General features: G+C 37.7%; 1 protein-coding gene across 13 annotated transcripts in view; it reads left to right on the plus strand.

Annotated features, from left to right (window-relative positions):
- Positions 1-25483, plus strand: part of CADPS2 (calcium dependent secretion activator 2) — a 573575-nt gene that overhangs the window by 231433 nt on the left and 316659 nt on the right. For all 13 annotated transcript variants that reach the window (XM_004386536.1, XM_004386538.1, XM_012558431.1 and 10 more), the window contains exons 4-6: positions 1796-1876; positions 17884-18120; positions 24792-24913. In XM_004386536.1, coding sequence (XP_004386593.1) covers positions 1796-1876; positions 17884-18120; positions 24792-24913 — 440 coding nt within the window. The remainder of the gene's footprint in view (positions 1-1795; positions 1877-17883; positions 18121-24791; positions 24914-25483) is intronic.

Here is a 25483-nt window from a genome sequence, read left to right on the forward strand (position 1 = left end):
GGAGCTCTGCAGCCCCTCAGGAAGAAGCAAAGATGGCACACGGAGCGAGGTACTTGAGCTAAAGGAGGGGAAGGTGGGGAGAGGCAAGGAAGAAATAAAAAGAAATGGAAAAAAAGCAACACCAGCAGCCAACAAATGGCACTCAGACAGCCACCCGTTGGGGTGTGTGGAATCCAAGCAGCCGCTGTTTTCCGGTCAAGAGACTGTGGCCACGAGAAGCAGAGGAGGCCCAGGCGGGGTGAAGAGGGGTGGGGGGTGGGAAAGCGTATATCACCAGTTACTGGTTGTTTTGTCTCCCTCTGGAAGCTCCGTGAGGCTGCTTTCTCGTACCCCGTTTGCTGATCTCTGATAGGAGTCCGAGATGGCAGATCTGCGCTGCGTTAGGTGGTAGGGGACCTCTGCATGAATCTCTCCTCGCTGTCCATTCTCTGTCAGTTTTCTCACTCCATTTGGTGCTTAGCTGAGTTACCTCTTCATTTGATGTTTTAGGGTTTCAGGATTGTTGTATTCTCTGTTCGGCTTAGTTTTTCAGATCTTTGATGTGGAGGGACGGCGTGGTGCTTCTGCCTAGAGAGCCACTTTGCCGGAACTCCCTCTACTCTTCTTTTCAAGGCTGTTTTTAAAAAAATATAATAGGGTCTATTTGTAGTGATTCAGCAAATGGATAAAGCTTATCTGTATCCTGCTGGGTGTTTAATGTTGTACTCAGTTCTAACTTGGTCTTCATGTAGACGTTTACCAAAGTGTGAATGTGTTGTTTTGTGTCCATGGTTCTTAATCATGGGAGTGGGAGAGGTGATGGAATTAGAGCCAAGAGAAATGTCTGTCTTATTCAGATCTGCATTCCCAACCAGTACTTATACTGAGCATAGCTTGGAGGATGTTCTCAAATTCACATTTTTTTTATAGTGAATTAATGAATGAAAATTGAAAAAATAATTGGGGGAAAAGGAATTGTGAGAAAAAGTCAGAGGAAGTTACATAAAAAGTTAAAGGATTATTCCTGTGGAGAAGCAAAAGTAATTTTCCATCAAAATGGAGGGTATCTCAAAACAAAATAAAAATGATAGCATGCTTTTCTTTCTTTCAATCAAACGTAGAACAAGAGAATGGAATTCTAATGTGGTGCCAGTCTGTAAAAGAGTGGAAGGGTTTCTTGGCAGTAGCAGTCTATTTGTACTAGAATGAGGGATATATGAAGACTTTAATGATGGAGTGTTATATCAATCGACAATCAAACAGTACTTTTATAGTTTAGCACTCATACAAACTTATTATAAAAATGAAGGGAATATTTTTAAAAGTACGTAGAAGGAAGTAAAGCATTACTCAATATCTCACCATCCAGAAATGCATGAGGGGAATCTGAAAGAACAAACAAGGGGTTCACATCTCTGTAACTATTTAGGACTGACCTGCATGAAGACAGAAGTATGGGCTGAATGAGCTTAATGACAATCTGATGTAATCTCAAGGAAAGAAGGACTTCTTGGTTTAGAATTGTTGTGCACAGATTGGGCAAAGAATTACTATAATTGATTTCTTGATAAACTGAGCTATTGAACGCTAGAGATTAAGTTTTGTTTTTTTTTTTGTGGAAAAGAAACTGCAATGAAAAAGCACTCAGGGAATTTTTTTGGGCTACCAATCTAATTAAACAACATTCGGTGTTCTTTTCTCAATAGGTAGTTGAGAGAACTTACTAAGATTTTTTGAGTTATTTAATCCTTGCTTAAATCTGTAGATCACTGCCGTTAAGTAACCACATATATGTAATTTCTGTTTTATTTTTAAGCTGGATAATGCTGATGAACAAGCAGCCCAGATCAGAAGGGAACTCGATGGTCGGCTGCAATTGGCAGAGAAAATGACAAAGGTAAACTATTAACTTTGACATACTGTAATACATTTCATTCTTCACATAGACTTTGTGAATGGAAAGAGTAAGACTTTCTTACAGGTGAAGAAAGCCTGCATAATTTCTATTCTGGAAATGTACGTTTTAACCCCAAATACCTGAAAGCGTATTATACAAATGGAGCATCTTATTCCATATCCATCCGTATAAATGAAATGTCTAAATTAAATGATAAAATTTGTGTGTTTTTTTTTTTCTTTGAAACAATACCTGCATTTCTCAAACTTTCAGATTTAAAAGAATTTTAGTATTGCACTAAGCAAAACATAATCGGGAAGAAAAATCTCCTCCCCTCTAAATCATGTGATATGTTCCAGGGCATCCAGCATGGTGCTTGGCACGTGGTGAGGTCGAATTAGCATCTGAATGAATGATTCAGTGAATAAGTGAAAAATATACTTTGAAATATCTAGTTCATAGTCTGGAGAATAGAGTGCGTTCAGTACAATAATGTTATTTTTATTTGTGCAATCACCGTGTTTCTGTGAATAGAACTGATTTCAAATAAACACCATGAGTTTCTTTTTAATGCTTAAGGCTTTTTAGAGACAGTGGAACTTAATTATTTTAATCATCTTTTAGTGAATTGATGGATTAATTTACTTTGATGGTATAAAAATTTTAGTCAGTCCAATAGAATTGCGGTTATAGTGCTAATGATTGTTCTGAGACTAAGATTTTCTACCTTTCTCTTCCTGCTAAGCAGAAACTTTAAATATTTAATATATAGAACTTCTCCCTCTCAAGAATCCTCCCTATTTAGAGATTTTTTTTTTCATTTTTTTGTTGCAGTATAACATGTATACAGTAAAGTACATAAATCTTTAGTTTACAGCTTCGTGGATTTTTAGTTATGTTTACACCCATGCAACTACCTCCCAAATCAAAATATTGATTTTTCTGAACATGAGAGGGCTCTCCTGTAGTGACTTTAACAAATGAATTTTTTTTGTGCTTCTGCAAAGAAGATATGTATTTGAATATATTTGATATAAACTTCAAGAATAATAATGCTGTGTTTATCTAAATATTTATTAACTTAAAAAGTAGACCTTTTAACTCAGTACTGAAGTCACTTCTGAGGTTCACCTTTCAGCCAAAGATTAGACAGGTCTATAGGGTAAACAAAAACCCTGGTGGCACAGTGGTTAAGAGCTACAGCTGCTAACCAAAAGGTTAGCAGTTCAAATCTACCAGGCGCTCCTTGGAAACCCTATGGGACAGTTCTACTCTGTCCTATAGGGTCGCTATGAGTCAGAAGCTACTCAGTGGCAACAGGTTTGGTTTTTTGGATAGCGTAAACAATAACACACATGAGGAATGTGCTTCCTGTTTCAATCATGTATATGAGACTAAATGGGTACACCAGCCCAGAAGCGAAGATGAGAAGGCAGGAAGGGACAGGAAACCTGGACAAGTGGAAACAGGGAACCCAGGGTGGAGAAGAGGAGAGTGTTGACACATCATGAAGTTGACAGCCAATGTCAAAAAGCAATTTGTGTATTAATTGCTTAATGAAAAACTAATTTTCTCTGTAAACCTTCACCTAAAGCACAATTTTAAAAAAGTAGAGAGAGGCAGGGACAAGATAGCGGGGTAGTCAGACGCTTCCTGTGGTCCCTCTTATAATGAAGACCCAAAAAACAAGTGAATCGATTATATATGACAATCTAGGAGCCCTGAACATAAAAGACAAAGTTGAGGTGTCAAATTGAGCAGCAGGGGGAGGGAGATACAGTTCAGAAGCAGCGAGGATTTACCAGACTTGACCTAGCCGGCACCCTGCAAGCTAGCTCAGCTGGCACTCATGGGCTGAGGCAAGCAGTAGCAGTGGGGATGCATTTTCCACACCAGGAGTAACAAAGCAGTGAACAGTGTGCATAAGCCCCTGGAACCAGGGAGAAGCAGAGCTGAATCTACAAAAGTTAAGTTCAAGCGTATAACCTACCGCATGGGATCAAAAAAACCTTCCCCCTGTGGGAAGTACCTCTCTCCCATTTTCCCACCACCTACCCGCTCTCCTCCCGTCCCAGTCTGGCTTTAGCGATTGCCGGGCCCCCTGGACTGCAAGTGGGACCCGTCATGCACCCTGAGCCATTCTCCCTGCTTTGGAGTGGGAACAAATTAACAAATGGGAAAAAATAACCTGCCAGCTCCCCTAAGCTGGAAACTCAGGGCAGGAACAGCCCCTTTGCCTAGGCACAGGCATAAGGGGTCCACAGACTTTGAATGCCTTTTACTCCTGCCCAGACCTTTGTGGGCCCATTGCAACAGTGTAGGCCCTCATTAGCATTGTACAACAGGGTATACACCTGAAGCTTATTTTCAACTGCAACAGCTATAAGGGGGAGTGGCAGATTTTTGACATTTGACACCACCCTGCCCATTAAGCAGAGTCCTCATCTACACACATCAGGGGTCTGAGGACTGGTGGCGCCACCCACTCCACCTGACCACTCATGACCAGGGGTCAGAGAGTAAATGGTACCTCCCAGTCCTTACAGCCAAAAGCACTGGGTACCCAAAGTCCAGCTGCAAAACCCACTCACCTGTGTGCTCTAGGGAACAGGGACACGCCTTCTACCCAGGCACTCAAGGGCAGCCATAATCCCACTACCTTGCTCAGCAAATAATGCAGTACCACAGCCAGATACCTGTGCCTACTCCAGTAACCCGAATGTAGCTCTGCCCATCTAGGACTGTAGGTAAGAGCTGTACCACACACTCGGTGACCAACAACCTGGACACCTGAACTGAATCCACACTACCAAAGTAGATGGACTCCTGGGCTCACATACGTAATAACAGCTCTAACCACCTGGTGACAGGACATTGGAGCATCAAAGATGTCAATAATCAAAGTAGCTCACAGGACCAGCCTATTTGGGCATATCAAAATAAAACAAAACAAGAAATGAGAACACAGTAAGCAAACATAAAATAAATAAATATAAAAACTTATTGATGGCTCAGAGACAACAGTCAATATCAAATCACACGAAGAGGCAGACTGTGATGGCTTCAGCAAGGGAGCAAAACAAGGAACCCAGAAACTTCCCAGAGGAAGAGAACTTCTTGGAATTACCAGAGGTAGAATTCAAAAGATTAATATACAGAGCTCTGCAAGAGATCAGGAAGGAAATGATTCAAAATGCATACCAAGCTAAGGAACACACAGAGGGTGCAATAGAGGAACTTAAGAAGGTTATACAAGACCATAATGACAAATTAAACAGGTTGCAAGAATCCGTAGAGAGATAGCAAATAGAAATCCAAAAGATTAACAATAAAATTTCAGAATTAGACAACTCAATGAAAAGTCAGAGGAGCATAATTGAGACAATGGAAGTCAGAATTAGTGAGATTGAAGATAAAGCACTTAACACCAATTTATTTGAGGGAAAAAATCAGATAAAAGAATTTCAAAAAATGAAGAAACTCTAAGAATTATGTGGGACTCTATCAAGAGGAATAACCTACGAGTGATTGGAGTACCAAAACGGGGGGATAACAGAAAATACAGAGAGAATTGTTGAAGATTTGTTGGCAGAAAACTTCCCTGATATCATGAAAGACGAGAAGATACCTACCCAAGAAGTTCATCGAACACACACAGGGTAGATCCCAAAAGAAAGTCACCAAGATGTGTTATAATCAAACTTGCCAAAACCAAGATAGAGAATTTTAAGAGCAGCTAGGAATAAATGAAAAGTCATCTACAAAGGAGAGTCAATAAGTCTAAGCTCTGACTACTCAGCAGAAACCATGCAGGCAAGAAGGCAATAGGATAACATACATAAAGCCTTGAAGAAAAAAATGGCGAGCAAGAATTATATATCCAGCAAAACTGTCTCTCAGATATGATAGTGAAATTAGGGCCTTTCCAGATGAACAGAAATTTAGGGAATTTGTAAAATCCAAACCAAAATTATAAGAAATACTAAAGGGAGTCCTGTGGTTAGAAAATCAATAACATCAGATAACAACCCAAGACTAGAACACAGGAAAGAACAGCCAGATATCAACCCAGTTAGGGAAGTCACAAAAATAAATCAAAGCTAAAGCACTGAAAATAAGGAAACACAGATGTCAATATGTAAAAGATGACAACATTAAAACAAAAAGAGGGATTAAATAATGTAGTCATAGAACTTTCATATGGAGAGGAAGTCAAGGCGATATCAAGAAATAAAAGATTGGTGTAAACTTATAAAAATAGAGGTAAATATTAAGGTAACCACAAAGGAAACTAACGATCCTACACATCAAAATACAAAAGAAGAAAAACATAAAGACTCAGCAAATATAAAATCGACAGTAATGAAAAAGATGAAAAGAAAATACATAAAGAAAAATGACTCAGCACAGAAAATTAAGTGGAACAAAGAAACTGTGAACAACACACACAAAAAGACATCAAAAGGACAGCACCAAACTCATACTATAAATAATTATGCTGAATATAGATGGACTAAATGCACCGATAAAGAGACAGAGAGTGGCGGAATGTGTTAAAAAACATGATCCATCTATATGCTGCCTACAAGAGACACTTCTTAGACATAAGGACACAAACAAACTAAAACTCAAGGATGGAAAACAGTATATCAAGCAAACAACACTCAAAAAAGAGCAGAAGTAGCAATATTAATCTCTGGCGAAATAGATTTTAAAGCAAAATCCACTACAAAGGATAAGAAAGGACACTATACAATGATTAAAGGATCAGTATGCCAGGAGGACATAACCATAATAAATATTTACACATCCAATGACAGGGCTCCAAAATACATAAAACAAACTCTTTAACAGCATTGAAAAGAGAAATAGATAGCTCCACAGTAATAGTAAAAGACTTCAACACACCACTTTTGGTGACGGACAGAACATCCAGAAAGAAGCTTAGTAAAGACACAGAAGCTCTAAATGCCACAGTCAACCAACTTGATCTCATAGACATATACAGAACACTTCACCCAACAGCAGCCAAGTATACTTTCTTTTCCAACCCACATGGAACATTCTCTAGAAGAGACCACATATTAGGCCACAAAGAAAGCCTTAACAGATTCCAAAGCATCGAAATGTTACAAAGCATCTTTTCTGACCATAAAGCCATTAAAGTAAAAATCAATAACAGAAAAAGCAAGGGAAAAAAAATCAAATACATAGAAACTGAATTACACCTTACTCAAAAACTACTGGGTTATAGAAGAAATCAAGGATGAAACAAAGAAATTCACAGAATCAAAAGAGAATGAAAACACATCCTACCAGAACCTTTGGACACAGCAAAAGCACTACTCAGAGGTCAATTTATAGCAATAAATGCACACATTCAAAAAGAAGAAAGGGCCAAAATCAATACATTAACGCAATAACTTGAACAAGTAGAAAGAGAGTAGCAAAAGAAGCCCGGGGCACCAGAAGAAAGGAAATAATAAAAATTAGACCAGAAATAAATATAGAATAGAGAAACATTTGAAAGAGTTAACAAGACCAAAAGTTGGTTCTTTGAAAAGATCAACAAAATCAATAAACCATTGGCCAAAAGAAAAACAGGGGAGGAAGCAAATAAACCAAATAAGAAATGAGATGGATAATATCACAGCAGATCCAACTGAAATTAAAAGAATTGTAACAGGATACTGTGAAAAATTGTATTCAAAACAGCCTGATACTGGTACAACAGATACATAGAGCAGTGGAATAGAATTGAGAATCCGAATGTGAATTCATCCACCTCTGAGCAGCTGATATTTGACCAAGGCGCAAAGTCCATTAAATGGGGAAAAGAAAGTCTCTTTAACAAATGGTGCTGGCATAACTGGATATCCATCTGCAAAAAACTGAAACTAGACCCATACCTCACACCATGTACAAAAACTAACTCAAAATGGATGAAAACATAAACATAAAATCTGAAACGATAAAGATCATGGAAGAAAAAATAGGGACAACGCTAGGAGCCCTAATACATGGCATAAATAGAATGCAAAGCATAACTAACGTTACACAAGCACCAGAAGAGAAACTAGATAACGGGGAGCTCCTTAAAACCAAACACGCTCATCAAAAGACTTCACCAAAAGAATTAAAAGACAAAGTACAGATCGGGAAAAAATTTTTGGCTACAGCATATCTGATGAGGGTCTAATCTCTAAAATCTACAAGATACTGCAAAACCTTAACAACAGAAAGACAAATAACCCAGTTAAAAAATGGGCAAAAGATATGAACAGGCACTTCATCAAAGAAGACATTCAGGTGTCTAACAGATAGATGAGGAAATACTCTTGATCATTAGCCATTAGAGAAATGCAAATCAAAACTACAGTGAGATACCATCTCACCCCAACCAGGCTAGCATTATTCCAAAAAACACAAAATAATAAACGTTAGGTTGTGGAGAGACTGGAACACTTACACACTGCTAGTAGGAATGTAAAATGGTACAACCACTTTGGAAATTGATTTGGCACTTCCTTAAAATGCTAGAAATAGAAGTACCATACAATCCAGCAATCCTACTCCTTGGAATATATCCTAGAGAAATAAAAGCTGTCACATGAATAAATATATGCACACTCATGTTCCTTGCAGCAGTGTTCACAATAGCAAAAAGATGGAAACAACCTAGGTGCCCATCAGTAGAGGAATGGATAAACAAATTATGGTATATCCACACAATGGAATACTGTGCAAGGATAAAGAACAATTATGAATCTGCAAAACATCTCACAACATGGATGAATCTGGAAGGCATGATGCTGAGTGAAATTAGTCAGTCACAAAAGCCAAATATTGTATGACACCACTGTTGTAAGAACTCAAGAAAAGGTTTAAACCCAGAAGAAAACATTCTTTCGATGGTTACAAGTGTGGGGAGGGAGGGAGAGGGAAATTCACTAACTAGATAGTAGACAAGAGTTATCTTAGATGAAGGGAAGGACAACACATAATAAACGGAAAGTCAGCACTACTGGACTGAACCAAAAGCTAAGAAGTTTCCTGAACACAACCAAACACTTCAAGGGACAGAGTAGCAGGGGCTGGGGTCTGAGATCCATGGTTTCAGGGGACATCTAGGTCAATTGGCATAACAAAGTTTATTAAGAAAATGTTCTGCATCCCACTTTGGTGGGTGGCGTCTGGGGTCTTAAAAGCTAGAGAGCAGCCGTCTAAGATGCAACAATTAATCCCAACCCACCTGGAACAGAGGAGAATTAAGAACACCAAAGACCCAAGGAAAACATTAGCCCAAGAGACAAAAAGCCCACATGAACCAGAGACTGCATCAGCCTGAGACCAGAAGAACTAGATGGTGCCCAGCTACCCACCCGTGAGTGCCCTGACAGCGAACACAACAGAGAGTCCCTGACGGAGCAGGAGAAAAGTTGGTGCAGAACTCAAATTCACATAAAAAGACCAGACTTAGTGATCTGACTGAGACTAGAGGAACCCTAGAATACACGGCCCCAGGACTCTCTGTTAACCCAGAACTAAAACCATTCCTGAAGCCGACTCTTCAGGCAAAGATTAGACTTGACTATAAAACATAAAATGATGCTCATGAGGAGTGTGCTTCTTAGTTCAAGTAGATACACAAGACTAAGTGGGCAGCTCCTGTCTGGAGGCAGGATGAGAGGGCAGAAAGGTATAGGAGCTGGTTGAGTGGACACGGGAGATCTGGGGTGGAAAGGGGGCTGTGCTGTCACATTGTAGGGATTGCAACTAGGGTCACATAGCAATGTGTCTATGAATTTTTGTATGAGTGATTAACTTGAGCTGTAAACTTTCACCTAAAGCACAATTAAAAACAAAAAAAAAAAGTAGAGGAAAAGGGGTAACAGGAACCCATTAATTGGGTAACAGGGATGACAATAAGTTGTGAGAACCAAACCAGAGATATCTGAGGAAGACTCTCCAGATGAGTGAAGACATAGGATGATGTGAATTTGGCGCTAAAGAGTTACATTTACATAAAGGGCAGAGGTTGAAAGGACAACATACCATGTTACTATCTGGATATCTGGAGGGAAAAAACATTCTAGGGACACAATGCGTCATTCTAGAGATTCGAGTGTGGAATTCATGGCATAGAAATGAAACAACCTGAGGCAGGTGGAAGCTTTAGAGAGAACAGTGCTTTACCTAAAACTTTAAACTGAATTGGAACCTGTCTGGAAGGGAATTTGTTTTTCTTAAGGACCTGAGACAAAGAAGGAATACAGCATGGTGTGCCAGGCACCGTGGGACAGGCGCTGGACCTGTGTGCAACGTTTGTTAAGTTACCCTGATGGCATAATGGTTAAGCGCTCAGCTGCTAATCAAAATGTCAGTGGTTAGAACCCACCAAGAGAAAAGACCTAGTGATCTGCTGCCATAAAGATTACAGCCTAGGAAACCCTATTGGGCAGTTCTACTCTGTCGTATAGGGTCGCTATGAGTTGGAATTGACTTGATGGCACGCAGCAACAAGCTTGTATATAGTTTGTACCTAAGAGAGCACATGCTGTCATAAATTAGACGGCTCCTCCAAGGGCCTGACTGAATAGATGTTGTCTTAGAATAAAGTTTAGGTGATTTGCCAGACAGTCATGGGACAGGACTGTCAGCCTTCTGTGTGTTCTCAAGTTCATGTCTGAGGAGGAGAATGCCTGTTCATAACCTCTGGGCCAAGTAAGAGGAGAGGGCCAGTGATGAATACAGGGAGGCTCTTCCTTGAGAGGACACTGGTGGTTTCATCAGAAATGTTGATAAAATAGAAAAAGTGTGGAGAAGAAAGTGAAGCCTGTGGGATTGGACGAAAAAAAAAAAAAAGCACCAAAAATAAGATACCTTTCAGTGAAAGTATTGACATAGCAGATTTAAAAAAACCCACTGTTGTTGAGTTGATTCTGACTCATAGTGACCCTATAGGACAGAGTAGAACTTCCCCATAGAGTTTCCAAGGAGTGCCTGGTGGATTCAAACTGCTGACCTTTTGGTTAGCAGCCATAGCTCTTAACCACTATGCCACCAGGGTTTCCGACATAGCAGATAGAGCAGGTTTAATTACTGTCTACTTCAAATTTGCCAAATTTAAGCCATTTTAATAAAATATTTATAAGCCTAATTGTACTTAACTGACCTTGTTGCATTATAAACCCACTGCTGTCGAGTTGATTCCAACTCACAGCGACCCTATAAGACACAGTAGACCTGCCCCATAGGGTTTCCAAGGTTGTAATCTTTATAGAAGCAGATTGCCACATCTTTCTCCCATAGAGTGGCTTGTGGGTTTGAACTGCTGAGCACTTAATCACTATGCCACCAGGGTTCCTTCTGTTGTATTATATCCTACAATAATCTTATGAACCTACAAGAGTAGATGATATCATTAATTTTATAAACAAGGTAACTGAGGCTTCAAGATGATTACAGACTTCACCAAAATTACATAACAAATAAGTGTCAGAGGCAGGAATCAAACCCTGGCCTTCTGACTCCAAAGCCCAGGCTCTCTTCCTTAGACTTTACGGCCCCTTCAGCCCAGTAAATTCTGAAGTGTGGTTTATTGATAGTTAATAGTTGGCAATCAGGAACTCCCCCTCCCACACATCACAGAACAGCACAGCATAACAATAAACCACAGGACAAAAGTCTGTTTCAAGAGATATAAATATGATTTTAGCATTTTAGCCAAGAAATACTTTGGAAGGGATGGAAAGAATATGAACTGGTCCAGAAAGACCTGTGGTCAAATCCATGATTGCTCTTTGCTAGACATAAAACATTAAGCAAATTATTCACCCTTTATGAGCCTCAATTTTTCTATCTGAAAATTTGTGGAACAAATATTTATGAAGCACCTACTATACCCTAGGCACTATTTTAGGCACTTGGGATACACCTTGAACAAAAACCAGACAAAATAATTCCCTCCATGCCCTAGTGGAGCTTATATTTTAGTTGGGAGAGATGCACAATATTTGCTATTTAGAAAATAGAACCAAAAAAGTGGGACCAGGAATGTCGGAAGGAGGGGAAGGTGGTTAAAATTTTCAGTCAGGCAGTCAGTGTGAAGAAGATGGCATTCAGTGAAGATGTAATGAACCTTACAACCAACAGTTCACTTGGTGCCGGGATCCTAAGATAAGAACCTAAAATTGGTATAGACATGAGAAAAGAGCAGAGATTAGTACGGAGAAGCCATCCCGTGGTATGAATTTCAGACTTCATCTAGTGAAAAAGGTGACTTACTAAGTTTTATTAATGAGAAATGTTTTAGGAAACCCATCATTGTTTTCATATATCTAATGTGTTGGGGCCATTAGACAATATCTAATGTGTTGGGGCCACTAGTGAGCTATGCTGTACAGTGAACTAAATTAGTCCATCTAACCCATGAGAACTAAGGTGCGCCTGATCCAAGCCATGGTGTTTTCAATCGCCTCATATGCATGCGAAAGCTGGACAATTAATAAGGAAGACTGAAGAAGAATTGATGCCTTTAAATCGTGGTGTTGGTGAAGAATATTGAATATACCATGGACTGCCAAAAGAACGAACAGGTCTATCTTGGAAGAAGTACAACCAGAATGCTCCTTAGAAGCAAGGATGACGAGACTACGTCTTACATACTTTGGACATGTTTCAGGAGAGATCAGTCCCTGAAGAAGGACGTCATGCTTGGTAAAGTAGAGGGTCAACAAAAAAGAGTAGGACTCTGAATGATATGGATTGACACAGTGGCTGCAACAATGGGCTCAAGCATAACAACGATTTTGAGGATGGCGCAGGACCGGGCAGTGGTTTGTTCTGTTGTTCATAGGGTCACTGTGAGTTGGAACCGACTCAGGGGCACCTAACAACAGTAGCAACCATGGTTTATCGGAGGGACCCTTCACACTTAAACAACCAGAGACTGGCCCTATCTCTATCTAGTTCAGTTCTAATTCAGATTGGGGAGTGAGAGGCCTCCTACTCTGTTCTTCAGTATTTGCTTTAGTTATTTGGGGCCTCCTTCCTTTCCATATAAAGTTCTCCTTTTCGTTAAAGAATGTTGTTAGGAATTGGATTGGGATTGCGTTATATCTATAGATCACTTTTGGTGGTATTGACATTTTCACAATGTTAAGTCTTCCAATCCATGAACATGGAATGTTTTTCTATTTACGTAGATCTCCTTTAGTTTCTTGCAGTAGCGTTTTATAGTTTTCCTTGTATAAGCATTTTACATCCCTGGTTAGGTTTATTGCTAGGTATTTTATCCTTTTAGGGGCTGTTGTTAATAGTATTGATTTCTTGATTTCCTTTTCAGATTCCTCCTTGTTAGTGTAGAGGAACCCAGCTGATTTTTGTGTGTGGCTCTTGTACTCTGCTACTTTGCTGAATCCTTCAGTTATTTTCAGTAACTTTCTTTTGGAGTCTCTGGGATTTTCTATGTATAGGATCATGTCCTCTGCAAATAAGGATAGTTTTACTTCTTCCTTTCCACTTTGGATACCCTTTATTTGCTTTTCTTGCTTTATTGCTGTAGTTAGAACTTTGATACAATATTGAATAAGAGTGGTGATAAAGGACATTCTTGTCTCATTCCCATTCTCAAGGGGAATGCTCTTAATCTTTCTACACTGAGAATAATGTTGGCTGTTAGTATGGCATATATGCCCTTAATTACGTTGGGGAATTTCCCTTCTATTAGTATTTTGCTGAGAGTTTTTATTAGGAAAGGTGTTGGATTTTATCAGATGCCTTTTCTGCGCCAATTTAGATGATCATGTGATTGTTTTCCTTTGTTTTATTTATGTGGTGAATTACATGGATTGATCAGTTCTAATTTAAAAGATCAAATTTAACGTGTACTTATGTACGATTGGTTTTGTTATTTCTAAGTGAGAGGCAACACAAGCTGTCTTAAAAAAAGTTGATGAGATACTATCAGTATACCTCAAAGATATACAGTAAAGTTATGACCTTTTTCAAAGGAAAAAAAAGATTCTGAGTACAGTCTATTCCCTGAAAAGTCTAAAAATACTGATAAAACCTCAATTTTGGTGATGCCTGCCAATGTCTTCCTTGACAGATGATAGTGGAGGAGATGTTTTTTGTTAAAGCCAAGTAAGAATAGTTTTGTTTTATCCATGTGCTGATTTTAAGATTTTCATAAAATGACACCTTGGGAATTTGAAAAAAATTTGATGCCCCAGAAAGAACTTTCAAGGATGTGATATATTTACCTTTGCCTTGGTAAAATATAATTTTTAAAAAGGCAGAATCATGACTTGTGCAAATATAAAATGAACACACATTAAAGATTGTATACAACTCATAATTAATGAATAGAACCAGTTAGGTATTAAGACCAACCCAAAGAGCGTTTGAGAAACTAGGTGTTTTTAGGTAATGTTAAGATTCCTGGGTGTTATAGATTGAATTGCGACTCAAAATGTGTGTCACCTTGGCTAGGCCATGGTTCCTGGTATTGTGTGATTGTCCACCATTTTGTCATCTGATATGATCATCCTGTGTGTTGTACATCCTACCTCTATGATGTTAGTGAGGCAAGACTCAATCTACCAAGATGAGGTTGTATCTTGAATCATTCTCTTTTGATATATAAAAGAGAGAAATGAGCAGAGAGACAGAGGGACCTCATACAACCAAGAAAGCAGTGCCAGGAGCAGAGTGCATCCTTTGGACTCGAGGTTTCTGTGCTGAGAAGCTCCTATTGATGACAAGGACCTTCTCCCAGAGCTGACAGAGAGCGGAAGCCTTTCCCTGCAGCTGATGCCCTAAATTCAGACTTCTAGGCTCCTAGACTATGAGAGAATAAATCTCTGTTTGTTAAAGCCATCCACGTGTGGTGTTTCTGTTGTAGCAGCGCTAGATAACTAAGACACTGAGTTAGACTGAAAAGTGGTTAATTTCCTGTAAGGCTTTAAACTTTAACCTTCAGGATATGTAACTCACCAGACACACATTATCTGCATCTTTTCCAGACAAAATTCTACAAGGTAGCATATAAATTCACTGGTGCTGGGACCTTTAATCAGTAGTAAACAGTGATTTGACTAAGAACATTTCCCCAGCCAGATCAGCCTTGGATGGCCTTCACCCACATACGTATGACACTGAAAGGACTTGTCCTTCCTACCTTTTTGCATTATTTCTGTTTGGATGATTTTTCAACAAGTTTTAAAGTTGGCCCACAAATATAAAAATATTTTTCATGGCTTATTTCACTTTTTTAATCCAAAAGCCTTTCCAAAACACTGTGTGTGTGTCTGTGTGTGTGTGTGTGTGTGTATGTAAATACACATATACACATCACACACATATATAAATATAAATAGATAAATTTCCAAAGAAAACCAAATATTCTATAGCTAGTAAAAAACATCAGTTGCCATTGAGTGGATTCTGACTCATGGTGATCCCATGTGTGTCAGAGTAGAACTGTGCTCCATAGAGTTTTCAGTAGCTGATTTTTCAGAAGTAGGTCACCAGGGCTTTCTTCTGAGTCACCTCTGGGTGGAGTGGAACCATAAGACTTATGGCTGACAGCCAAGCGTGTTAACTGTTTACACTTATACCACCCAGGGTTGTATGTTTTTCCTAAGGATGCAAAGCTACTGTTTTGGAATGTTGACTCAAACTATACAGAGGTGTTAAAAGAAAAAGTAAGAATTTTCCTTAGGAAAGTTAATAATTAATGTAGCTATTATATTGAATATCCCTGTGATCATAAATATGCACTTTTAATATTGATTATATGTAAATTATATTTAGAGAAATATACAAAGGTTATATTAGAGAAGAAGAAACACAGGTGGCCTGGGACTCTGGGACCAGTTCATAAAGTGGGGCCAGATGTTCCTTTACACCTCCTGAACAAACTGGTGCAAGCAAGGCAGAGAATAAGTGCAGGTTGACAAGAACACTGTAGAGGTGCCAATCATATTGGAGATACGGATTTCTTAGGTTATACTTTGAATGATACAAAGGGGAACCACAGTAAAGGAAGTGATTTCCTGGAGCATTAGGTAATTATTTGAAAGATGGCTGCTTTAGACTTTCATCATCAGCCAGTTTTGTACATTCAGTGCCCTTTTAACGTTGTAAAACCACATACTCTCTTAGGAGAAAAATCGTAAGTGCCAGGCTGGCAAAGATTAAAGAAAGAAGCAAAAATGTGAGAACCAAGTACTCTCGTTTGCTGTTTGTGGAAGTATGAATGGGTATAATCTTCTCTCAGGGCAATTTGGCAGTATCTGTCAGTATTGGTCTAAATATCAATATTTGGAATATTCTTTTAATTGAGTAGAAGAAACCTAAATCTATTTGCAGAGATCTAAGAACGGAATGGCAATATTCATATTGTTCGGGAAGAAGATAAAATTTTCCAAATTTATATTGTTAATCTCTTTTTTACTTACAGCTTTTATCATAAATTTACCTTTTGTTTTAAAATTTTCAAAACCCTTTTGTAAAAAGCTAAATTTGTGGCCATAAAGGACCTTGGCCTGTTTATTTAAAGTGAAAGATTAAAACTAATTTTAATAATATATTCATAATTACTGTTCTACAATATGAGTTTTTTAATGTGAATGCTTATTTATAAAAAGCATATCCACTTACCCTCCCAACAATACATATCTGTGGTAAGACAAAGTGATGAATCTTTGTTTTCGTAACAGGCAAAGCAGTGTATCCTAAACACTTTTCTTACAGACCAGTTACCCCAAGCATCAAAACTAGCAGTAGCTAATTAGGACTCATTTATACACCTGAGCACTAACATGCCTTACCTGTATATTTTCAGTTTGTTTTTCCCTCAAACACATATCTTTTCAAAACTAAAGTTAATGTGAAAATGTATATAGTGTTCATTTTGTACCACAGTGATCCTCAACAAGATTTATAAGTAATCTTCAGATATAATCAAAATGTCAAAGCCTGAGGTTTTTAAAGCCTAGAGACTAAATTATAAGGTGGTTGTGTTGTTGTTAGGTGCCGTCAAGTTGGTTCCGACTCATAGCAACCCTGTGTACGCTGGAACAAAACACTGCCCAGTCCTGCGCCATCCTCACAGTTGTTCCTGTGTTTGAGCCCATTGTTGCAGCCACTGTGTCAGTCCATCTTGTTGAGGGTCTTCCTCTTTTTTCACTGACCCTCTGTTTTACCAAGCATAATGTCCTTCTCCAGGGACTGGTGCCTCCTTATAACATGTCCAAAGTATATGAGACAAAGACTCACCATCCTTGATTCTAAGGAGCATTCTGGCTGTACTTCTTCCAAGACAGATTTGTTTGTTCTTCTGGTAGTCCAGGGTATATTCAGTATTCTTCACCAGCACCGTAATTTAAATGCATCAATTCTTCTTCGGTCTTTCTTATTCATTGTCCAGCTTCCACATGGGTATAAGGCAATTGAAAATACCATGGCTTGGGTCAGGCACACCTTAGTCCTCAAGGTGACATCTTTGCTTTTTAACACTATAGGGTAATATATAATATATATTATATATATGTGTAATATATACATTATGTATATATATAATTATGTAATATATATAAATAATATATAACAACACTGTAGGGTAATATAGTGACGCAGCTGCTGTGTCAGTCCATCTCATTGAGAGTCATTTTCTTTTTTGCTTACCATCTACCAAGCATGATGTCCTTCTCCAGGAACTGGTTTGTTCTGATAACATGTGCAAAGTGGCTGCAACAATGGGCTCAAACATAGCAATGACTGTGAGGATGGTGCAGGACCGGGCAGTGTTTCCATCTGTTGTACATAGGGTCACTATGAGTTGGAAGTGTCTCGATGGCACCTAACAACAAGAACAACATTATATTGATATTGCCACAATTTCTAAGACAGTTAGGTCTGAACATCTTGTATAATCTTTTTTGGTAAAAGTGCAATATGACTTCTTTAGTAACATTGTTATTTTTAAAATTATTTTTAAGGAAAGAAAATTCCCCGAGTTTATAGCAAAAGAAATGGAGAATATGTATATAGAAGAGTTGCGGTCTTCAGTGAATTTGCTAATGGCCAATTTGGAAAGTCTTCCAGTTTCGAAAGGTGGTCCAGAATTTAAATTGCAAAAATTAAAACGTTCACAGAATTCAGCATTTTTGGACTTAGGCGATGAGAATGAGATTCAGCTGTCAAAGTCCGACGTGGTGCTGTCATTCACCTTAGAGGTAAGTGGCTTTATACCATGCTCGCCTCTGACAGCATAAATGAGGCTGCAAAATAGTTTCTGCTGACCTTTGTGGTATCTTTTAGAATTTAAAGCAGTGTAATATATTCTGAAGTGGTTAAATTATTCTTCATTTGCTAGACAATCAGGTTGTGCATGCAAATGAATGCAAATTGTCCTTTAAATGTAATAACAGTATTAGGATTAAATAATAAAATAATAAAAGTTTTGAAACAAGTCGTCTTCACGCCAATTAGGCTAGTGTAAGTTCCTTGCTAACGTAAATATCAAAGCACATTTGGGGTGAAAATAGCATTTAAACATATTGTTGAATTCTTTATAATTCAGAAACCCCTCTCAGGCTTTTGGTTAACCTTGTTTTTAATCTCTTTCATGGAGGGAATCATCTTTCTAGAATCAGATCAAATAAACCGGCTGTAATGCACAATATTGGATACTGTAGATGATGAAAAGTAAAATAGAAATTTCTCCCGTTTGAGAATAAGCACAGTAAATATTTTTCAAAGAACAAGAACAAATATGCATTTTAAATTGTGTTCTTCGAGACTTCAGTTTTGGTCCTTTCTGTACAAATCATGGAAACCAAAGGTGCTGATACTGAATCTTAAAAGAGCTACCTGTTTTTTATGCTTATATTTCTTCATTGCTAAACTATGTATATGTATCTATGGGTTTATACACCACACACACATACACACACATACACCACCCTCATTTAGTTTCTAGAAGAAAGACTATGGAACAAGAGATAAAAAATTATATCATAATAATTAAGAGTGTCAGGTCACTACTTACCTTAAATGCCAGCTTCCCTCCCACCTCCATAATTTCTGCTGTATAAGTAATACTAGCAATGTCGAGCTTAAATTTATAGCTCTTTCAAAAACTGTACTGTAGCTTGTAGCTCACTCCTTGCATTCTTTTTTTTTTTAATTAACATTTTGTTGTGTTTAAGGTGAAAGTTTACACAGAAAATTAAAATTTAAATTGCAAAAATTAAAATGTTCACAGAATTATTCTCCCATTAGGTTCCCTTTTAACAACTCCTCACATTATAATACACTTCCTTCTCACTTATTGACTATCTCATTATCCGACATTTCACATTTACAACAATAGTAGAAAATCTACTATCCAACTATTTGTCGTGTTAAAAACATACACCTGGCAGAAACAAACGCCGAGGTGTGAAGTGAGAGTAATGCTGGCCTTTATGGTTAAGGTTATGTGTTAACTTGCCTGGGCCATGATTTGGCAGTTATGTAATGATGTAACTTGGCAGTTATGTAATGATATAACTTGGCAGTTATATAATGATGTAGTCATCCTCCATTTTGTGATCTGATGTGGTCATCCTCCATTTTTGTATGACACTGATTTCGCATAAAAACCTGGTCTTTGGAACCTAACCATGTTGATAAGTGAGGAGAGGGTGTAGTCTCTCTCTTCTGGTTCGTAATGCTGCTGATTGACAAAGAAAAGTACTTGCATTCTTAGGAGATAATTTTAAATTTCTTTGTATGCTGCTTACTCTTGATTTGCTTAGTTTATGGCACTGAAAGCAAATCTCAGCTTTTTTTTTCTTTTTCCCTCCTACTCAACTCTAAGATGAATTCAAGCTTGAGGATAAGAGAACTGCCTCTCACTTTCTTAACTTCCAGTCTAAGGATATCTTTGTAGGTTAATAGATGAAACTTAGTGTCTTGAGTAAAAATATGAGACTTTCTTCTTACTCAAGGGTCAGTTCTGGATTTGCCTATTGACTTTGCCAAGTGGCTTTGCTACTGGATTTCTCCTCAGTCTCTTCAGCCTCATAAACTAAAGATGTTTAGTTTGAAACAACTTAGTTTATTACTGGAGAATATCCTCAGCATTCCAGCCTTGGACCTCCTACTGACTGAAATGTAAAGTGCCAACTCTTTTATTTTTAAAATATTTTATAGAAAACAAAATCAATTATTTAATTCCAATATATTTTTTTCCTAATAAGACCTTAGCATTTAAATTCATTAATGGTTAAAAAAAATTTTTTGTAGAGCAGATTATTTTTCTAATGTCTAAACCTATCATTATCTCTGTATTTACAAATGCAGGACTGAAAACAGTTCAAAGTATTTTCTCTTTTGTACTGTTTAACAGACTTAAACAATTGCAAGTAATTTGTTTCTTATGAATTCTGTTTTCTCTTTTGAAAACAAAATTAGGCTGGTTAGTCAGTGCTTAAATAGCACTATTGAATTGATATTCTATACTTTATTGCCAGTATGTTGAAAAGGGGCTGTTCAACTAACAATAAAATGGTGTTAGGAAGAGAATCTGAGCTGAAACTTCATTTTGCGTGATCTGAGAATCTTGAATATTTAAGAAATTGTTTTGGCATCCTCTACTGCTATGCCTGTATAAGGCAGATATTTTTCTACCATAGCATACTATGGATCTATTCTCTGGTGCCCACAGTATTTTAAATAGAAGTTGTGTATCCCTGGGTGACACTCGGCTACTAACCTAAAGGTTGGCAGTTTACCCAGTGAAGAAAGGCCCGGCGATCTTTTTCCATTAATATTACAACCAAGGAAACCTATAGAGCAATTCTACTGTGTAACACATGGGGTTACCATGAGTTGGAATCAACTCCACGGCTCCAGGTTTGGGTTTTTGGTTTTATGTGTCTAATGAAATCATGTTAAGTACAGATTACACAATGCTTTTCCATACAACAGCTGAGAGAATAGACTAGTAGTCAGAAGGCCCCTGTAGTTACAGGGCCTGTGACACCAGCCTCACTAGCCTGAGTAACAAGCCCTAGGCCATAAGCCCAGTCTTCTCCTCAGACCCCAGGTTTTGAACTAAGAAAACTCCAACAGGCAAGCAGTTAATCCAAGTTAAAGCTCTCACATTTCACCTCTCAGACTTGCAGCTGGTACAGTAGAGAAAGAATCTTTTCTAAGAACCAAAGATTATGTCTAAGGAAAAAGAATTCAGATTTGAAAAACTTTGCTCAAATTTCACCTTCTATCTAAAATTGCTATGCACCCTTTCCTCATCTCATCGCATCCTCTCCCCTTAACAAACTCTACTTTTATCACAGCATTTATCAAGCCAGTTGTCGTTGAGTGGATTCCGACTCATGGCGACCTTGGTGGAGTGTAAGGTTTTCAATGGCTATTTTTCGGAACTAGATCTCCAGGCCTTTTTTCAGAGGCACTTCTGGGTGGACTCCAACAGCCAACCCTTCAGTTAGCAGCCAAGTGCTTAACTATTTGCATCACCCAGGGACTCCCACAGCGTTTATTACTTAACATATGTTGTTGTTGTGTGCCATTGAGTCAATTCTGACTCATAGTAACCCTATACGTAACAGATAATTCAGTTATTGTGTCTATTACTTGTTATTTGCTCTTCTCTGCTAGAATGTAAGCCCTAGGAGGAAGTTTACTGATATATCGCAAAAGCCTAAAGCAGTGCCTGGCACACAGTTCACTCCATATATATTTATTGAATTGCGGAGGTTGATGACATCAAAAAACAGTAGTTAGTCATACAAGATTACTTTTAGGTCTCCGTATTCAGAAGCCTTAAGAGAGAATAATGAAGCAAGAGGCAAGCTAATCCACAAAACACTAAGCCATACAATAACATTTTTAAAAAATAATCAAGTAAAACTAGAAAAACAAATAGCCATCTTTGAAGTTCTGAGTCTATTTTCTGTAAGGTGAATGGTGTCAGTGGCGTGAACACAGTTGCTTTTTCACAGTTTTCAATGCTGTTAGGCTGGCCGACCCATGACTTCCTCTCGTTTTCACCATCCTGCCCACCACCATTTTCTCACAACATGCAGATGGGCATGGGTCACATACTCTGGTCAGTGCATCACTCAGAAGCATGTTATCTGGTTACATGTCTTGTACATGCCTTCCTTCTTTTTGCTCCTAGGTTAATGTTGAGTGTTTTATTTCTTCTTGCATCAGTCACAAAGAGATCCAGGAAGAGAAGATGAAAGAAACATAGATCAATTTTATTTCCTGTAGTTCCATTAATACGTTTTGGTGGAAATTTGTTGAAACAGTTATCTGAAATTAGTTGGTTGATTGTCCCTGGAATTCAGGGGTGTCTTTATCACTAATGATTGAGACTAGCTGTTTTTTGTTTGTTTGATTGGTCGTATTTCTGTTTTGGAGCTCAGAGCTGTGGAATTGTGTTGTTTTATTTATATGTGCAGATTCATAACAGAAGTTACATCTTTTGGATGTGGCAATTCTGTAGGATAAAACATTCCCCACCCAGATGGGAGTATTGTTTTGGGAGCAGTGCGATGTTTCACAAGTTACGTGTTTTAGGAGGTTCTGTTTACAGTAGCCTGTAGTAGAGGTGACAGAAATAGTGCCAAGCAGATGCTTGCTCCCTTCTCTCTTGCACTTTGGCTATTAAACATACCGCAGAAAGAGACGCAGTAGAAGTAGCCATATTCCAGAATAGGAACCAGTGACATCAAGATTTCTGCGGTACCCAATTCTCTTGTTTCAAATGTTGTAAGTGACCGTCAGAAATCATATCACTGAATTAAGAAAGAAATCATTAGAGTCGTGGTGCTCAGCCATAGTTGGCTTTTAACTGATGTGATTATGCATTTCATTTGTGTGGACTTCTGGTCAGTTGCAGTGGTATAAGAATTTTACCCGTTTTAATGTTACTAACCACAACCTTGAGTCATTAAAAATGCGTAGTCTTTTGCTTATTGTATTTAAGATTTAGTACTTCACCCCAGTTTCCCTGAATATTAGAGTAGCTGTGAAAGATGTTATTTTTTATCTGTTAATTCTCTATTAATTCCCTTCGACTCTTTTCAGTTAAGTCCTTGTTTTAATTCACATATTTGCACTTGCATTTCAGTGGACGAAGGACAAAAGCTTAAGTTGAGGAAGCTAGGTGGTTTGAGTTTGACCCGTTTCTTTTTAGTAATCAGTTTCCCATATATTTTTATGAAACAAAACAAAACACAATGCGTGTTTATATTTACAAACATAAACCTCCTATTGTACCAAAGCTGAAATGAAAACCAGTTCTTTTAAGATGGATTTTTTCTTTGAGACCTTTTGCTTCAAGATTCACATTATGACTGTCTGAAAAGTGGGAGGACTCTAATAATGTATTAAGTGATCAGTAAGTGATATTGATGATGTTTTGGTGGAGGCTTTAGTAGCTGCATAGCTTGAGTGCTATTAATCTTGTTTGTACAAATACAACATGAAATCAATAAAGAAATTAATGTATATGTATAAAAATGTCATGAAATCTATTATTTTGAGAACTTAGAGAAGTTCATGGTACAAATTTTGATTGAAAAAACACTCCAGCAAAAAATATTTACATTTTATGATACATTTAATGAGAATGTTAGGACTGCAGGCAATATTAAGATTGGAAACCTTTTATACAGACATTAAAAAAAACACTTTAAAAAATATGACCTATATGAGACCAAGTGGTCAACAGTTACTTTAAAACAAAGATGAGAATGTAAGGGGACAGGGAAACTAGATTAATGGAAACGGGACAACCATAACGGATATAAAGAGAATGTGCATTGTGAAGAGTGTAACCAATGTCACTGAACAACTTGTGTAGAAATTATTGAATGGGAATCTAAACTGCTGTTAAACCTTCACTGAAAACACAATAAAATATTAAATATATATATATATATATATGTTTCCCTTTCCCCTAGGAGTTATAGATACATAAGGCAACATCAGTCTTTCCATCTTTTTCCAATGTATTACATTAAATTAGTACATACCTTTAATGGGTAGGAAAATTATCTTTTCCTGGTCAACTTAGTTTTAAGATGTTCAATGGCAAATTATATTTTCTGTATTCTTTTGAAGGAGCCCTGGTTGCTCAGTGGTTATTAAAGCACTTGGCTGCTAAGCAAAAGGTCGGCAATTCAAACCCACTGGCTGCTCTGCAGGAGAAGGATGTGGCAGTCTACCCCCATAAAGATTTACAGCCTTGGAAACCCAATGAGGAGGTTCTGCTCTGTCACTATGAGTCAGAATAGACTCTATGGCAGTGTGTTTGGTTTTGGTTTGATATTATTTTGATAATAAGATATACAATGCCAAAAGCGCCATAAAGAAAAAAAGATTTTTTAAAATAGTAATAGTCATCTAAAATAAATGACTGTAGAAAATTTCTGGTTTTATAGAAATTGATATCAGTGAATTGGTATGATAATGACAATGAAATGCCAGTCATAAAAATGTTATCACTTTGTATGGAACTCAGTATATATTCCTTTTATCACATTCACAGAGTTTTCATTTATAATTCTACTTTATGTCATGCAGACTTTCAGTAATTTTTTAAGGGTCTGAGTTTAAATTTCACTTAATTCATTAAAGCTTATATTTTGAGATTTTAGCCTTACTTTCATTTAACAGCTGACAGGAGATAGTTCTTCAGATACAGACTTCCTCAAAATGTGACCTACTATACCTTCAATGAATAGAGGTGGATTATGAAGAAGATAAAAGAAACACCATTGGTGTTACCAGATAATTCTATCAATGGTCTTCCTCATTGCAGTTCATGCTACTGTCTCTATATATTGCTGTTACCAACTTGACATTTTGTAAATTGTTTTATCTTTAGATTGTCATAATGGAAGTGCAAGGCTTGAAGTCAGTTGCTCCTAATCGAATTGTTTACTGTACAATGGAAGTAGAAGGAGGAGAAAAACTGCAGACAGACCAGGCTGAAGCCTCAAGGCCACAGTAAGCCCTTTGAAAAAACGTGTTTCTTTTTTTTTTTGAAAAAAAGAGGTTTTTTTTTTTCTCCTCCCAAGGAAACATGCTTTATTTATTTGCAGAATTGTATGGTATTACACTCTGAAATTGCTATTTGGCTAGCTTTGTTTCAACTGCGTCAGAATCAGTGTGTGCCTTTCTGGATAATGATGTTGTAATTAGAACCATAGCAGAATCCCTGTGTAGTACAAACAGAAGATCCAGCAGCATGCAAATGTGAAGCTAATTATTAGGCAATAAAATGTAAGTCCTTTCTAAGAAGAATATGTTATTACAAATTATTACTTACAAGGTAGTACATGATCCCATTTCAGTTGTTAGAATTGTAACCCAGTAGCTTTTCCATCTCTATGTATATATAGTTCTGTGGTGATGTTGTTGTTAGGTGCTGTCGAGTTGGTACCAACTCATAGTGACCCTATGTACAACAGAACAAAACACTGCCCCGTCCTGCGCCATCCTCATGATCGTTGTTATGCTTGAGCCCATTGTCGCAGCCAGTGTGTCAGTCCATCTTGTCGAGGGTCTTCCTCTTTT

The sequence above is a fragment of the Trichechus manatus genome, unplaced genomic scaffold (assembly GCF_000243295.1).
Source record: "Trichechus manatus latirostris isolate Lorelei unplaced genomic scaffold, TriManLat1.0 scaffold00167, whole genome shotgun sequence".
NCBI lineage: Eukaryota > Metazoa > Chordata > Mammalia > Sirenia > Trichechidae > Trichechus > Trichechus manatus.